The sequence below is a fragment of the Cyprinus carpio genome, chromosome A23 (assembly GCF_018340385.1).
Source record: "Cyprinus carpio isolate SPL01 chromosome A23, ASM1834038v1, whole genome shotgun sequence".
In the NCBI taxonomy this organism is placed as follows: domain Eukaryota; kingdom Metazoa; phylum Chordata; class Actinopteri; order Cypriniformes; family Cyprinidae; genus Cyprinus; species Cyprinus carpio.
In genome coordinates this window covers 18,736,958-18,754,240 of record NC_056594.1, presented here as the reverse complement: position 1 = coordinate 18,754,240, position 17,283 = coordinate 18,736,958, and the positions used below count along the sequence as shown (strand labels likewise).

Genomic DNA, 17,283 nt, shown 5'->3' with positions numbered 1-17,283 from the left:
TTACTTGTGGATTATTGTGATGTTTTAATCAGCTGTTTGGACTCTTATTCTGACGGCAACCCATTCACTGCAGAGCATTCATTGGTGAGCAAATGATGTAATGCTACATTTCTTCAAATCTGTTCTGATGAAGAAACAAACTCTTGGATGGCCTGAGGGTGAGTAAATTTTCAGCAAATTTACGTTTTTGGAAGAAACAAATTTTTTTAACTGGATTCGACAGACACCATGACAGGCCTTACGTTTAAGCTCTGAATCAGGGATTAGTTAAGTAAGATCTTTGATGAGCATTAAAAATGAGCATAAAATCTTACCACCTCCGCTCTGTGGGGTTCCATTGGCATTGCAGCAATCAAAGCAACAGTCATCGATTTTCGTTTTATCTTTGACCTGCACGGTTATTATCTGACTGCCAATCATGGCTTCGAACCCAACCACCACGCTGCCCTCTTCCAGAGGGTATATAAAGATTCCTGCATGAATCACAGGATTACAGACAAACACAATAGCGATAGTTGATCTTTCCACAAAGCTAATTTTGCACTTGACAGAAATTAAATCCTCCGTTTTAGTGCTTTCAGCACTGACCAATGCAAAATCCAATCTGCTGGAGTCGATACGACACTGGAGACCGCAGAGCAGCAATCTGCCGGTGACATTTCTAGACTTCACACAAATAGCTGAGTTTGGCAAAAGAAAGTGTTTCTCTTTCATTAGCAGGCATTTTGAAGTATTACTGTGATTATAAAGGGTTTGATGCATTTCATCCCAAATTGCTTTTGAGGATAAGAACCACAATTGTGGTTTTTGTCAAAAGCTGAAGAGGATAAGTGCTTTTGGACAAAATCAATATTTTATGACAAATCTGCAAAAAATTATGTACTGGGTCTGATCTTTTAAGATTATATTTCATTGGTGGATTCAATGACACAGTGGCAAGAATTAATGCTGAAGTTTAGATTTAATCAATACTATACCCCCCCCCCCCCCCAAAAAAAAATATTTTTGGTCTAAATTTAAGATTTATGTATTTAAACTGATAAAGTGGCATAGTTTATTAACTATTTGCATCTATTAATCTGTTCATTGCGAAAAATACTGTATGGCTAGCTGAACAGAAACAAGTAATATTCAACTAGTTAAAATGTAAGACATTTTAATAATGCTAAATATACAGTATAAATCTGTTTATAGTGTATGACTAACTAATATGGATCACACAATGTTTAACAGTTAGTTTATTGGAAAACTGTGTAACCCAAATGGATGGAAATGACATAAATCTTTATTTTAGGCCTAAATCTTTTTTTATTATTATTATGTATAATAGTGATGATTTAGAAAGAGCCATTAACTATTTATATCATTTCAGAAATATCAAAAGTAATGTGCCTGACAACATACTCACCCTCAATAGGGTGATCTTCGATGTTTTCATAGGTCAAGGAGGCTGTCATTGCCAGGGTGTAACCCCTGACACAGGAAGTGATGTCCGAGATGCTGAGAGGCAGAGCACTCCATTTGCTCTTGTTGATCAGGCCCGGCATGATGGTGGTTCTGTCCAGTGCAAGTGAGAGGGGATGTTTCCCTAAAAACCCTAGATTACATTGATACAGTGTTTTACAATATATCTCGCAGAATGCCAATAAATAAATAAATACCTCTTAGGGGCCAATCTATATTTATTTATAATTTTTGACACATTTATTTTTGTGAACAGTGTATAAATGTGTATAAATTATTATTATTATTATTCATTGTGGGTATTTTTTTAAGCAATAAAACAAGACATATCTTGCAGAATGTAAACAAACAAATAAATAAACATGATAAACACATACAGTATATTTATTAACCATGTTTGTTTATTTATTTATTGACATTCATTTACATTGTTAACAATGTCCAGATTGTCCAGAAAATTACATTAACATATTTAAAACAAGATACATTGACTCTAATGAGAAAAAGAAACTTTCAAAATATATTCTCTGAAAACAAGTCACATGCAGTATCTTGTGATATTTTGTTTCTCAAGTTAAATTGATCTTATTTTTATGTTTACAAAAAAAAAAAATCAGATTAAGACAGACGTAACCGCAAGTGTATTTTATCATCACATAAACTTTAGACATGTCCAACTAAGGTTTGACCAATAAGAATGGCCAAAAACTCATTCCGAACAGTATGTCTATTGTTTTATGATCTACAACCATACAACTGTGTGTGTTTGTGCACAAAAAGTGTGCTTGTGCAAATCTGTCCTTCAAATAAATGCCACCTGGTTTGATATTTCATATCTAATGCAGTGACATTCACAAATTTGAAGTGTGGCTTAAGTGTCCAGTATTTCTGAGGCCGATGTAGCTGCACTCAAGTCATTCATATTCACAAACGTCACACATCTAACTCATCACTGCCCCTTATGCCTGTCGCATTAATTAAGAGGAGAAGACAACAGCGTTATCCTGATGTCACTCTGATGTCCGAATGAAGACCTCTGACTGGTCCAACCCCCCCCGCCCCTCCCCATGTCTGCTACAGCAACATCAAAGGGAACAGACACCTCTGGCACATCTCAAAAACAAGCCATGGGCACTGTAAACAGATGCAGTGCTGATGTCATGACGAGTCAGTTTTTACCTGACCTCAGTGCACAGAACTTCAGACTACAGGAATACAAAACCAGAAACAGCTATATGATACAGATCAGCGTCTGTGTGTCTCTCAGTTCCATTAATGACTGTTCCAGAAAAAAAGCGATTATCATGATGTAATACTCAAATTAACTGGTTTTCAGCACACAAATGAGATCCCTTTAAACTTTTCAACTTGATTCCTCTTGGACAGTAATGGAATTGAAATGGAAATCTAATGCATCACATATTTCGTTCCTTAGAAAAAGACACCAGTGCTCTCAGTCTAGCACTTCAGAAGAGATCTCTCTGAATGTTTCAAACTCTGCTCAGATTTGCCATAATGCAAATCTCCCAAAATATCTCAGTATGAGTTTTTATCAACATTTGTTTCATAACTCTGTACTCATATGTTACACAATTGTCTTGTTTGTATCTTTTTTATTTCTACTAAGACATAAGAAGACATATCTGAGATTGTGTTGACAAATAAATCATAACTGAAAACTCCATTAAGTTGAACAAGCAACCTCAACCTCCTAACAATAAAAATGAGAAAGAATTTGATTTTATGATGTATACTGTATATAAAATATTGCAATTGTTTCTCCTAAACAGCAATGACAATAAAAGACTGTTTTTGTTAAACCTGCTTCTCGGTTTTGTCTGAAAACCACAAAAGAGTTTTGGAAAAGATCTCAAAAATGCCTCACACTGCTTAGATTTACAAAACCCAGAGATTTTAATATGAGCTCAAACATTTCCTAAAATCTTTCCACAACCAAATTACCCAAGTTATACTGTAGAGTAGTAGAAAATATTAGCTTATGATATAATAATATTATACAATATCAACAAAAGTGTGGGGTCGTAAGATTTATAATTTTGAAATAAGTTTCTTATACTCAATAAGGCTGCATTGATTTAATAAAAAAGTATTCCTGTGATGCAAAGCTGAACTTTCAGCAGCCAGTCTTCAGTGTCACATGATCCTTCAGAAATCATTAATATGCTGATGTGATGCTCAATAAACAATATGTGTTCTTGTAAGCTTTGTTTAACATTAATATACTTTATATTATTTTGCCATCTCATTTGAATTAATTATAATGTAACAACATTATATCAGCTGTCAGCCACTTTAAAAACTACATGAGGCGTTGAAAAGCCCCATATCAGTTGACTATTAATGCTATTCATGTGTCACTGTTTATTTTGTCTTATGAATTACAAGAGGAACACCTGTGATATGTTTCCACCTATTTGCTATTCCTCAGACAAAACACAACCAAGAACTCCATTAAGTCTCTGAGCAATATCCAAGATTATTTAAAAAAAGAAAAGAACATGCAGACTGCATTATCACGTAGCTCACGACAGATATCAATCCTCTGATTTTCATCAGACGACTTGTTGAACTTCCACAGTGGGACAGTGTTTTGGAAATTTGACTTGATTCCCAGCTAATTTGGCCAAGATTTATGAGTAACTATTCTCAGAGGACATATATGTTTGAGATTAAACAGATCCCCTTTATCACAGAACAGAAACAGACTCTTTCATCAAGGTGTCCACATGGCCCATAACTCTCTCAGACACAGAGGAACGCCACCCCCTCTCTTAATAGATTAGGGTTTGGCACTGTGCCGCATGACGGGATGAGAGTGGACAGAGGAGTGCAATAGATTGCTTTCTCAACACACACACAGCAAAGCCGGTCAAACACTGCCATCATGTGTCCTGAGAGGAGCGGACATTTCAGCACAAAGCAAAGGTGTCAGTATCATCTTTAAACATGATATAACACATGCTGAAGTCATGCAGTTAACCAATGATATAAAACCTTATTTAAAGTCTCTTATGCTCACCTAGGCTGCATATTTTTGATCAAAAATGTGACATATCATTATAATTTAGAATAACTGTTTTTTTTTATCATAGTATGTTTAAAAATGTAATGTATTCCTGTGATGCAAAGCTGAATTTTCAAGCAGCCATTACTCCAGTCTTCAGAGTCACATGATCCTTCAGAAATCATTCTAGTATTCTGATTCGCGCTAAAGAAACATTTATAACAGATACTGAAGTCATGCAGGCAACCAAATAAAAAAAAACCCTCAAAAAATAATAATCACTTATGCTCACAGAGGCTGCATTTATTTGATCAAAATTGTGAATTGTTCTTTTCAATTAAAATAAATGTTTTCTAGAAGAATGTAATTTATTCCTGTGATGCAAAGCTGAATTGAATCATTCTAATATGCCAGTTTGCTGCATACTAAAGAAACATTTAGTACAGATAATGAAACCATGCAGGTAAAAAATGATGTTAAAAGCACACAAATAATCATTTTAAGATTTTAAATGACACTGGCAGAGCTGAAAGTGCAAGTAAAGGTCAAAATCTATTTAATTCTTAACAACAATATGATTTTGTTTGCCCTCAGCAAGGAATAAAAATGTAATTTGTGGTATTCTTTCATATTCTATCCTATGGGACCCCAAATGAGATGAACCCAATAATCAAACCCCAGCCTCCCATCCAACCATCCTCTCCCCAGAGCAGCGGAGTGTGAATCGCTCCCAAAGAAACAGTCAAATCACCCACAACACACACTCCACGTCTGCCCACCACACACACTGCGGTAGACACGGCACAGAAACAACCACCTGTTGATCCCGCATCTCCACCAATCTGACTACAGACGCATCACTTGTAGAAATCCCTCTTTGGTGCTTTGGAAACACTTCCCAAATTCACCTTGAATCTAAAACAAAATATTTCCTCTCAATCCTCTGACTTTAGTTCCTCATGCACTTTTCTCAAAGCAGAACTCTTACCTCACATCTGCAGCACTCGCAATTCTCTCTCGACGTCTGAATTAGTGAGGTCCAAAATATCATCTGGTTGCAACTCTGGAAAGCTCTCTGCCTCTTAGAGATGGGCACAAAAACCGAGCAGAAACGGAGAACGGGAGGGAGGTACCGAGGTGAGAGAGAGAATGACAGATAAAGAAGCAGCTGGAGGAACGTTAATGCAGTCAATCAGTGCAGCAACATGTGGTTATGAAGTTCAGAGCTGGAAACGAGAGCTTGTCTGGTGCAACAGATGAACACGAACCCCACCAGCCCCCTACCAATGCTCAGTTCTCCCCTCAGCATCTGTACCACCCACCTACCCGCTCCCCCACCTCTGTGTCTCTCCGTAATCAGTGACGAGAGCCCATTCAAGTATCCTATTTGACAGCCAGGGGTGCCACTGGCTGAAATGCAACACCATGCACAGGGGGAACGAGGGGAGGGTGAGAGATCATAGATCATGCAAAGGATTCAGATTGAGAATTTTGGTCTCAAGTCCTTTTCTGTACCCTTTATCCGCCACTTTTGTCTTCCCATCATTCATGTTTTCCCTCCAGTGAATGCTAAGCTCACAATCTTGATTTCAATAGGACAGGAATGCTTTTATTTTTTTTTTGTCTGAATGCATTTAATGGCCGTGGCATGTGTGATTAATCTGGTTTTGCAGAGGATGTAACCATGACAATCAATATGGAGCCTCCAGGGCTTTTTAAAAGACAACAGGTTGGTAGGAGAAATTGTGTGTGTGTGTGTGTGTGTGTGTGTGTGTGTGTGTGTGTGTGTGTGTGTGTGTGTGTGTGTGTTTAGTGATGTGCTGCCTTGGCTTAAACCTCAGCTTCTGTTTCTCAATTAAATTAACATGTGCTATTTTCTGTCCCTCTTGCTCGCTCGCTCTCTGTGAATGTCTCTTATCTCATCTGCTGGGATTTTACTGAGGGCTGCAGCAGTTGCTGATTATTTCATCTGCAATAAAAAAGGAAATATATCAAATTCAACTTCCAAAAGCTATGAATGGAACTCATAAATATCAGCTACACAATATTTTTCAATAAAGAGTCTTTGAATATACACATTCAATTCACAATTATGTTAAAAATCTGAATTTACCCTATGAGAAAACAGGCAAAAATAAATAAAACCATATAGCCTGTAATGCAAAATTGACTTTTGAGATAAATGCAAGAATGCATGACAGAAAAATGACCACAAGCACTTTTTAATCTATCATTCTTAACACAGGTGTCAAGTTGAAGCATTATGATTTTCTTAGGTTAATGAGAACAAACATGTTCCAAACAGGAATAAATCTCTTTGTAGTATTAATCAGTCGCTTTGAATAAAAGCATCTTCTAAATTAAGAAATGTACCAAAAGCATGTCTCCTTAATAGTACATAGAATTTAATTGTCTTTCAGTATTCAGGGGAAATTGGGCAAGTTGTAACAATATTTTTTTTTTTTTTTTTTTTTTTTACTACAATGAACATTCCTCGGGTGCAATGAACATTCTTTTTTTGTATTTTAAATTTTCAAATTTTTTACATTTTTGCATTGTTGAAATGTGTTGTTTTATTGTTTGAGGATTTTTGTCATGTTGTATGAGTTAATTGTATGGATGTATGGAAATGCAACCATTTTTAAGTAAAGATTTTAATGTAAACAATGTCTAACCATTGGCCAAAAATTATTGCAATTAATTAATTGTATAAACTGATATAATTTACAACATGTGCAATTAGTTGTGGTTTTTTTTTTTTTTTTTTTTTTTTTTTTTTTTTTTTACACAACAATATAAAATATGATGATACTGGAATTTTAATTTGGTGCACAGAATTCACAAACAAAAATCACAATTTTAACATATTTGTATTTCTTTATACCTAATGCATAAAAATAAATACACAAATGAACAACTGAGTTGCTCTATGTTACCTGAGATGCCAAAATCTGCTAGTTTAAGTGAAGTTCAGTCAATATAAGCAGAAAATGAGACAAATGGCAATATTTGTCTGCACTAATGGCTTATTATAAAAAAAAATATATACTAACTTACTGTAGCATTTTACTGGTATAAACCAAAACCCACATACTTACATGAAATTGAAAACTGGAACTGAGTGACCTGTGCTAACTTCCGGCCGGACAGCGTTCTGTGCGCGCGCTCGCTGTCAGTTTGCGCGTTCTCGCGAAGCTAATTCGTTGAAGTTGCCAGCCCGTCTAAAAACTTATCAAGAAGACCGATTAATAGTTCACATATCTGCGACTGAAGCCATGTCAACCGACTCGTGGGCTCTATCTGTGGACGAACAAGAGTCTACAGCCAAGTCTGTGAGTGAAAAGTGTGGTTTAATTGTGTTGTAACGGATTAGCGCACTAGTTGCGTCGAGTCAGGCGCTGGCTGCCTGCGTATCAAGGTTTGGCCATCAAACTGCTTTTTAACTAAGTTTTAAGACACGGCCTTACTGAGATTTTAAATTAAGATCACTTTTAGCAAACATATCTGCTTCATTGACTTTTGTTTAATCAGCTTAAGACGTTACTGTTGACACACACTTAATTTGTGAATGTTCATTATTGGATATTGACTCTATGCAGTGCATTTAAATTTATTAAAACTGTAAATTCTGTTGTTTGAAAACAGATTGGGAAATTGCGGATTAAGGCAGCTGGAGATGCAAATATACCCAAGACTGATGGTAGTCATGTTTTACATTATTATATTGCATTAAAACGCCCATAATTTAATGTTATGTAGTTCCAAACCTGTGTGACTTCTGTGGAACACAAAAGGAGAAACTTTGAAAAGTGTAAAAAAATTGGTCCATACAGTTACAGTAAATGGGAACTGGAGCTTTCAATCTTAAAAAATAATGCAAAAGTACAATAAAGTGTCTTTATAGTCATTATAAGTGTGCATTATATTCTGAGTCTTTTCAAGTCATTAAATATTTTTAGTGAGGAACAGACCAAAATAATGCCCTAACAACCTTGGATTTATATGGTTATTGATGGAAGAAACAACCAATCCTTTAATCAAAATCTCCCCTTTTTTTTCATCTAAGGAACAAAGTCATACACATTTGGAACGGCATGAGAATGAGTAAATGATGACAGTTTGTGTGTGTGTGTGTGTGTACTGTTGTTTTTTAACTATTATTTGTTTTTACAAAACATAACAGTAATTGCATTAAAATATTTCTTAGCATTTTCTTATGCGTCATCTATTTTTTTTCTCTCCTATACCGTAGGTGATGGTGACAAATCTGATGAAGAAGAAAAAGGTTTATTTTTAAACTGGAGTCTGAATAGATTTAAAACTGAGCCAGTTTATTTGCTTAATGCAGACTTTTAGTATTTAGTGTAGCAGATTTTTGTGAGTGATTCTGAATTTTAAGCTGCTGTAAGTTCTTATTTAGTCTAAAAAGTGTGTGGTTGCATCTTAAAGGAATACTCCACCCCAAAATGAAAATTTAGTCATTAATCACTTACCCCCATGTCGTTCCAAACCCGTAAAAGCTCAGTTCGTCTTCAGAACACAATTTAAGATATTTTGGATGAAAACCTGGAGGCTTGTGACTGTCCCATAGACTGACAAGTAAATAACAGTGTCAAGGTCAATAAAAGGTGTGAAAGTCATCGTCAGAATACTCCATCTGCCATCAGACGTGCAATCTGGGTTATATGAAGCGAGGAGAACACTTTTTGTCTGTCCCATAGACTGAAAATAATGACTTTATTTAACAATTCCTTTGTCAGCAGTCTCCTATGTGTCTCTCCATATCACCGTATGCTCTTCTGTATCATCCGCGCCACAAGGATGCATCCTTGTGGCGCGGATGATGTAGAAGAGCATCTTAAATTATGTTCCGAAGATGAACAGAGCTTTTACGGGTTTGGAACGACATGGGGGTAAGTGATTGATGACAAAATTTTCATTTTGGGTTGGAGTATCCCTTTAAGTTACTTATTCAAATGACACCTAAACTTTACGGATTAACTGTAAAAGACCATCATAGTAGCCTGTTTCTTTCCTAATATACTATTTAGAGGACAGAGCCACTCAGTCTCTCCTAAACAAGCTGATCAGAAGCAATGTGGTCAACAACACGAACCAAGTGGAGGTTCTTCAGAGGGACCCAAACTCACCACTTTATTCAGTCAAGACCTTCGAGGAGCTGAGACTGTGAGTATAATAATACTCATATAAGTGTTAAAACAACAATATCTGAGGAAAAAGCTGTGAATTTACACTACCATTCAAAGGTTTGAGGTCAATTTTTCACCAAAATTTCAGTCAAGACCGGTTTTCAACAACGATAATAGTAAATGTTTTTTACTGGGCAGCAAATCAGCATATTAGAATGATTTCTGAAGAATCATGTGACACTGAAGACTAAAGTAAGGATGCTGAAAATACAGCTTTGCATCACAGGAAAAAAAATTAATTTTTAAAATATATTCAAATAGAAAACAGCTATTTTAAATTGTAATAATAATTTGCAAGATTTATTTGTATTTTGTATAAACCACCAGCATTCAGAACAATTTCTGCTAACTGTTCAATATTTGGGAGAAATAAATATGAAAAAAACATGCACTAAATTTGGAAGCTCCGACACCTCTCAGATAGCTTGCATATGTCAATTTTATTAATTTTATATGTGTATCTCAGGAAACCTCAGTTGCTCAAAGGCGTCTATGAAATGGGCTTCAACAGACCTTCTAAAATCCAAGAGAATGCCCTTCCCATGATGCTCGCCGAACCGTAAGTCCACATATTTTAAGTGTTCTTTTAATTGAATACAGAGGTAAAGTGAATTGCACTTGAGACCATTTGGCTCAAAACCCTTGTCATATGTAACTGGAATTATTATTATTATTTGTTTTATTTTTATTTGAACAATATTGGACCATCAAAAGGTTTATGTGATATTTCTGCGTGTACGTGTGAATTGAGTTTTAATACACTCATATGTTTCCCTGACTGTATGTGTTTCCTTCACTCGCAGACCTCAGAATCTGATCGCTCAGTCTCAGTCTGGCACTGGTAAAACAGCAGCCTTCGTGCTGGCCATGCTCAGTCATGTGGACCCAAGCTTAAAATGGCCTCAGGTGAGTTTGAAAACTGAGATTCACTCTAATGTCCCCTTTCATTCTGAGTTAAGGCAAGACACTGCAGACACTGGTCAATTTTGAGACTTTAGGTTCATTAGATGAGGAATATTTTATATATTTAAACAGAACATTTCAGAATTAAAGCAGTAATGGACTGCCTTAATGTACTGTGATTAATCAAAGCATAGCAATATCTGTTAGTTTAAAGGGTTAGTTCAGCCAAAAATGAAAATGAGCTTTGTGTTTTACTCAACCTCAAGCCATGCTAGATTTATTTGATTTTTTTGTTTTTGTTATTTCAGATAGTTAAGATATTCTTGATTTATTTTTCTTTTTTTTTTATAATAATTCTGATGGTTTTTATTCATTTTTTTTTTTAAGTTATATTTATGTATTTGGTTTGTAATTAAGATGACTGTCGTACGCGAAAGCCGTTCCGGCAGATGACGTAGGACTTATGCGTCATGCTCGCGCCTCTGAGAAATGCAGGAGCAAAGGAAACAAAGTTTTCTTACTTTAGCAAAGGAAAACCAGTCTCCTCTTGGCTTATATCGAAATCCTCCAACATTTTTCTTTACAAATCCTCGTTTTGTGTTTCTAATTCGTGACCAGTGTTTTGTCTCCACGTTCGTCACTAATCAAGCAACACTGACGTCTTACGTCATCCACCGGAATGGCTCTTGCGTACGACAGTCAGCGGAAGTGAGAAAAAAGTGTTTATTACGTTTGAAATATGGATATTTATCTTACTAAAACACATGGATTTGCTACAGGAGGCCTGTATTCATCCCCTGGAGCTGTGTTAGGGATGTTTTATTATGGATGCGCGCACTTTATTTCACGTCTTTTGGACTGTTGATAACCAACACCCGCTTACCCCCTTGGAGGGGCCAGGACAATGAAAGAAGAAAGTCACATACACCTAGGATGCTTTGAGGTTGAGTAAAACACAGGCTAATTTTTAAACCCATTTTTGGGTGAACTAACCGTTTAATATCTCAGGACAATGAAAGAAGAAAGTCACATACACCTAGGATGCATTTTCAATTCAAGTTTATTTGTATAGCGATTTTTTTACGACACACAAATCGTTGCAAAGCAGCTTTACAGAAAATTAAGTTTCTACAATATATTTAGTAGAATGTAAGATAAAGAGTAACAATTACCTTTTTTATTCTGTGGGGGAATTGGTGAGATGTAAACTGGGAAAAAAATTGAATTGCGAGGGGGAATAAAGTGTTTATATCTCGCAATTCAGAATAAATGCAATAAAAAAGTCTGAATTGTGAGATAAAAAGTTGCAATTAACTTTTTATTTTTGTTTCAATAAAACACAATTTTTCTGCCATTTACTCAGCCTCGTATCTTTCTAAATTTACTTAGCCTCATGTCTTTTTCATGGTACACAAAAGAAAACAAACAAAATCTGCCAAAAATATCTTCTTGCATGAAACTCATTAAAGTCACAAGGGCAAGTTTTCATTTCAGTGTGAACTGAAACAACATAAATGTTGATAATTGTTTGTGTCTGTGTCGCAGTGTTTGTGCATTTCTCCCACATATGAGCTCGCTCTGCAGACGGGTAAAGTCATCGAGCAGATGGGCAAGTTCTATTCAGAAGTCAAACTGGCATATGCTGTTCGAGGACATAAAAGTAAGTGTCTAAAATGAAGCCTCAGATTCCTTCAATGTGTAAAGCAGATTTAAATGTGTGATAGCTGCTGTGTCCTCTGTCAGTGGATCGTGGCGTTAAGATCAAGGAGCAGATCGTCATCGGCACACCTGGGACGGTTCTGGACTGGTGTGTTAAGCTGAAGCTCATTGACCCGAAAAAGATCAAAGTGTTTGTTCTGGACGAGGCTGATGTGATGATCGCCACACAGGGACACCAGGACCAGAGCATCCGCATTCAGAGGTGAACTTAGCCTAGCTTTTGGAGAACATGCCAGCAAACACACAAAGACAATCTTCTGATTATAAGTTAGATTCTCTGCCCGAGCCCGAGCCCAGACTCGACCCGACCCGACCCGCGGGCCGGGTCGGGCCGATATTTCCCGCCACCGTCCTCGGGTCGGGTCAGGTCGGGTCAGGTCGGGCCCTTGATAAAGCACGTCACGTGTCATACGCAGCGTCTCGTCCACTCGCACTCGCCGTCTCGCACGCGTGACGCATCACACATGCTGTGCGTGTTGTACTATTCAGTAGCTTAAGTGCAACATGAAGAAGCAAAGAAAAAAATTAAAACAGGAGAATTAACTTTGAGCAAGTTTGGAGGAAAATCGGAGGTATGGAAACATTTTAAACTAGTCGTGGGGAGTGACAACATATGTGTTGGCTTTGTCTCGTGCATTAAATGCGGCACGCTGCTCGCCTAAACAGCTAAAAAAAAACTGTCTTAGGCCATCATTTTCTGTGTTCATCAGTGTTCACGGTTTATATTTTATTTTTTAACGTTTCTTCATTCGGAATTTCAGATCCATTTACGATCCATTCAGTTATTTCTGAATAAACAAACAACGCAGTTTACATGCTTCTTCCTTGTCATATTATTTCATTAAGATAAAAATTAATAAATGCACGATAAATTATGAACTTGATAAATGTTACAGATATGTTTTACTATGCACAAACAAATGGCTTTCAACTTACATGTGCAAAATTCAGAATTAAATGAATGTGCTGCAATTTGTACAAAAAGAGAGTCTGTAGTAGCATGCGTGTTTTAGCCATTAAATAAGCACATTTAGTTTTTCAGTTTGTTAATTTTTGTTTTGAAGAAAGATTTTCTTAAAAGTGAATTTCGTTTAGTATAAATTGTATCTTAATTTTAATACATTTTTCAACAACCAATTGCCTGGATTTAATACATAAAAAGCAATATAGCAGACAATATAATAATGACATGGAGGGCGCTGCCGTGGTCACACTTACACCATTTGAAAAACTCACAGAATTTACAAATTGCACATCTTGCTTGTTGCTCACACATATATTATGTTGAAATAACAATATGCTGAAGTAAGATTATTAATAATAATTAATCTTTAAGAATATTTGATTGAATGCTGAATGTTGTGCTTGTTCAATTTAATAAAATTAAAACTTTAATTATGATAATTAAAATAATTGAATATTTAATACTGAGTGGCCAATTTTTGCTCATTTATTAATAGTATTTATATAATATATATATAACTGCGCAGCTCCCCCCTGTAGCCTAAATGATCTAGCACAGCAGCACCTGCGTTTGTAAAAAAAAATCTGGCGCCACCCCTGGTTATAACGGCCCACATATTAAAAATGGTCGGGTTTATATCGGGCTCGGGCTCATAATTACAATGAAGGTGTCGGGCCGGGCCGGGCTCGGACACAACGTGCTCGGGCTTGGGTAGGGTCGGGCTTGATTTGTTGGGCCTGATCTAAGCTCTGACAATCTTCTGATTATATGATTTATTATATGTTTTTTTTTTTTTGTATCTGGATCTTATACATAATTTATTAAAAATGCATTTAATACATACAGAGATGAATATGCATGAATTTCAGATTTAAATATAATTTTTGTGGACCTTAGATAAAAAAAAAAATTGTTTTTTCTTCGTTCCAATGCTGAAATTATGGAAGTTTTATAAAAAAAAATTATAATTTTTTTTTTTACAATTTCTTTTTAAATGGAAAAAAAGTAACTTTAAACTAAAAATGCAACATGGTTTAGCATGATCGAGAATAAATGGTTTCTATTTCCCATCTCTGACAGAATGCTGCCCAAAGGCTGTCAGATGTTACTTTTCTCTGCCACCTTTGAGGACTCTGTGTGGAAGTTTGCTGAGCGGGTCGTGCCAGATCCCAACATCATCAAGCTTAAACGTGAAGAGGAGACCCTGGACACTATCAAGCAGTACTACGTGCTCTGTAACAGCAAAGAGGACAAGTTCAATGCACTCTGTAACATCTACGGAGCCATTACTATCGCACAAGCTATGATCTTCTGTCATGTGAGTCTGTTTGCCTCTGGTGGATATCTGCATGTTGGCGTCTCTATCAGTTAGTCATCTCATGTTGTCATCTTTTCTCAGACTCGGAAAACAGCCAATTGGCTCGCCGGCCAGCTGTCTAAAGAGGGCCACCAGGTGGCGCTCCTCAGTGGGGAAATGGTAGTCGAGCAGAGAGCTGCAGTTATTGAGCGTTTTAGAGACGGCAAGGAGAAAGTTCTCATCACTACTAATGTCTGTGCCAGAGGCAAGTGCACTATTACATCTAATATATATATCTAATAAGAAGCATACCTGTATTTTTACAGCCTTGAGAGAATATAGAGTTCTGTGTGCAAATTCTGCAACCATTAATAATCAAGCTGTCCATCCACAGGTATTGATGTTGAACAAGTGTCAGTGGTGATCAACTTTGACCTTCCACTGGACAAAGACGGCAATCCAGACAATGAAACATACCTCCACCGGATCGGCAGAACTGGTCGTTTTGGCAAGAGAGGACTCGCTGTCAACATGGTGGACAGTCAGCGCAGCATGGAGATTCTCAAGACATATGAAAAGCATTTTAGTAAGTGTTTATCTCTTAAAGTAATAGTTCACCCAGAATTTATTTGATTTATTTTTAATGAATTATAAAAAATAATGAATAATTTTAAATGATAAAAAAAATATCAAATTAATTTATTACTTTATTTTATGTCTTCATTTGAATCCACTGGTAGTATATCTATATGAATAAACTAATTTTTTTTACCCAACAGATAAGAAAATTGGGAGGCTGGATACAGATGATCTCGATGAAATCGAAAAAATCGCCAACTGATGTGATGAAGAGCGAAATGCACTCCACGTTATTTTCATAAAAATCAGTTCTGCTGTAACTCGTCAGATATGATGCTTGAATAATCTGCATTGCAGAGACAGATGTTTACATAAATTATCGACTCATATTTAGGAGAATATGCTTTAATTCAAGCTTAATGCCAAATAGTTTTGATTCTAAGCTTATAGAACTTGCAAGATTTTTTGAATCAGTTTGCTTTTGACAGAGTGTTTTGATTTTGATGTGAATTGCAGTACTAATTCCTACATCTAATCTTGTTTACAGGAGACAGTTATACTTTTCTCTGTTATCTACTTGACTACTGAAGCATATCTTGCTTAGTGTTGCACTGTGAAGTCAGTCAACTGCTTTTTGGTCTTACGTGTGAATAGAATCATAACAGACTTCAATATTTATTCCATCACAGTATCTGAACAGATTCGAGTCAGTAAGAGAATCTGTGATAAATATGGTTTACTTGCCTACAGATTGGTGCAAAATAATAAGGTGCACAAATGACACAGTCTTTTAAGACCAACTCAAAACACTAACATTCCTCAAGCACTTTAGAATAATATTTTATAATGAGATTGTGAAAATCACAATAGAGTATTATTTTGATATATAGCAATGCCATTGTACTTGAACTGCAAAAAGCATTTAAGCTTTTTGAAAAAGAGTTTGTTTTGTTCTGTTCAGAAAGACCAAAAATAGTTTGAGTTTTAGTTGAACTGTGAATTATTTGAACATTTGCTCGCTTGTTCTTTTCTGTTGCAGGAAATGCAGCACTTTTACAAAGTATAAAGAGCTACTGAAGAGTGATGTTGTATTGTAGCTATATTGTTAAGAATGGCTGCTCTACTGTTTGTAAAATGCAAAATTATTTTAGTTTAAATTTTTGCAGCTTGAATTAATGCATCTTGTTTGACTGAAACCCATTTGCGATTGCATTTAGCTGCAGCATTTCAGTTTCCTTTTTTTGTACATTTGCTGCATTTAGGGTTTTATAGTTGTTTCCTATATATTCTTATAATAATAAAAATACAAGTTGGATCATCAAATCATTTTTTACTTCTTTGCAAGAATTAAATGCAACAAGTGTCATACTCCTAGCATGTATTTATATATTTAAATCTGACATGCAGGTTTGAGTCTTAAAGAAAAAAAAAGAAAAAAAAATGCACAAACGGAAGAAAACTTTTTTGCATTCTGATATCAGTTTTAATTTGTGCAAAGCAAAATTTGTAAGAAAACTGTGTAATTATATTTTAATTAAAAAAAAAAAAAAAAAAAAAAAAAAGATTTAATTGTCCCTTTATTTAAGCCAAATGTAAAACATTTTTATATATAATACAGTATAATATATTTTATTTAGATGTCTGTAATGTCTAATTCTTCCTATTGTTTATGGACCCAAACTGATTCTTGACAGATTTCTTTTTTTTTTAGTGATCTTAATTTTTTGTTTTGTTAAAGCCACATTAGTTTGACCTTATAGTAAAAGTTAACTCAAAAATAAAAATTTGCTAAAAACTGATTCATCCTCCAAGATGTAGATGACTTTGTTTTTTCTTCAGAACAGATTTGGATCACTTGCTTACCAATGAGTCCTCTGAATCCAAACAACATCACAATAACTCACAAGTAATTCCACGAATCCATTCCATTAATTAATGTCTTGTGTATGTTCTGAATCCAAACAACATCACAATAACTCACAAGTTTATGGATTATGGACCGGTATTTTGTAAAGGAGTTATGTGTTGATTACTGGATTATTGTGATGTTTTTATCAGCTGTTTAGACTCTCATTCTGACGGCACCCATTCACTGCAGAGCATTCATTGGTGATCAAGTGAT

General features: G+C 35.6%; 2 protein-coding genes across 2 annotated transcripts in view; one reads left to right on the top strand and one right to left on the bottom strand.

Moving 5' to 3' along the window:
* LOC109048470 (von Willebrand factor A domain-containing protein 5B1-like) overlaps positions 1-5,600 on the bottom strand; it is a 36,465-nt gene extending 30,865 nt beyond the window's left edge. Inside the window, 3 exon segments of the mRNA XM_042713579.1 lie at positions 315-473; positions 1,409-1,597; positions 5,478-5,600. Coding sequence (XP_042569513.1) covers positions 315-473; positions 1,409-1,547 — 298 coding nt within the window. The 5' untranslated portion in view covers positions 1,548-1,597; positions 5,478-5,600.
* A 2,035-nt stretch (positions 5,601-7,635) lies between these two features.
* LOC122135111 (ATP-dependent RNA helicase DDX19A-like) lies at positions 7,636-16,688 on the top strand. Its single transcript, XM_042713552.1, has 12 exons — positions 7,636-7,821; positions 8,135-8,189; positions 8,742-8,774; positions 9,541-9,676; positions 10,166-10,258; positions 10,503-10,605; positions 12,148-12,262; positions 12,346-12,523; positions 14,366-14,603; positions 14,685-14,847; positions 14,977-15,168; positions 15,362-16,688. The coding sequence occupies exons 1-12, from the start codon at positions 7,765-7,767 to the stop codon at positions 15,421-15,423; spliced, it is 1,425 nt and encodes a 474-aa protein (XP_042569486.1). The 5' UTR covers positions 7,636-7,764; the 3' UTR covers positions 15,424-16,688.
* The last annotated feature ends 595 nt before the right edge of the window (positions 16,689-17,283 follow it).

Coding starts and splice junctions, on each gene's coding strand:
- LOC122135111 (XM_042713552.1), top strand. CDS start 7,765: ATGTCAACCGACTCGTGGGCTCTATCTGTGGACGAACAAGAGTCTACA. Junction 10,259..10,502: donor CCCATGATGCTCGCCGAACC/GTAAGTCCACAT, acceptor CTTCACTCGCAG/ACCTCAGAATCTGATCGCTC. Junction 14,604..14,684: donor AAGCTATGATCTTCTGTCAT/GTGAGTCTGTTT, acceptor ATCTTTTCTCAG/ACTCGGAAAACAGCCAATTG.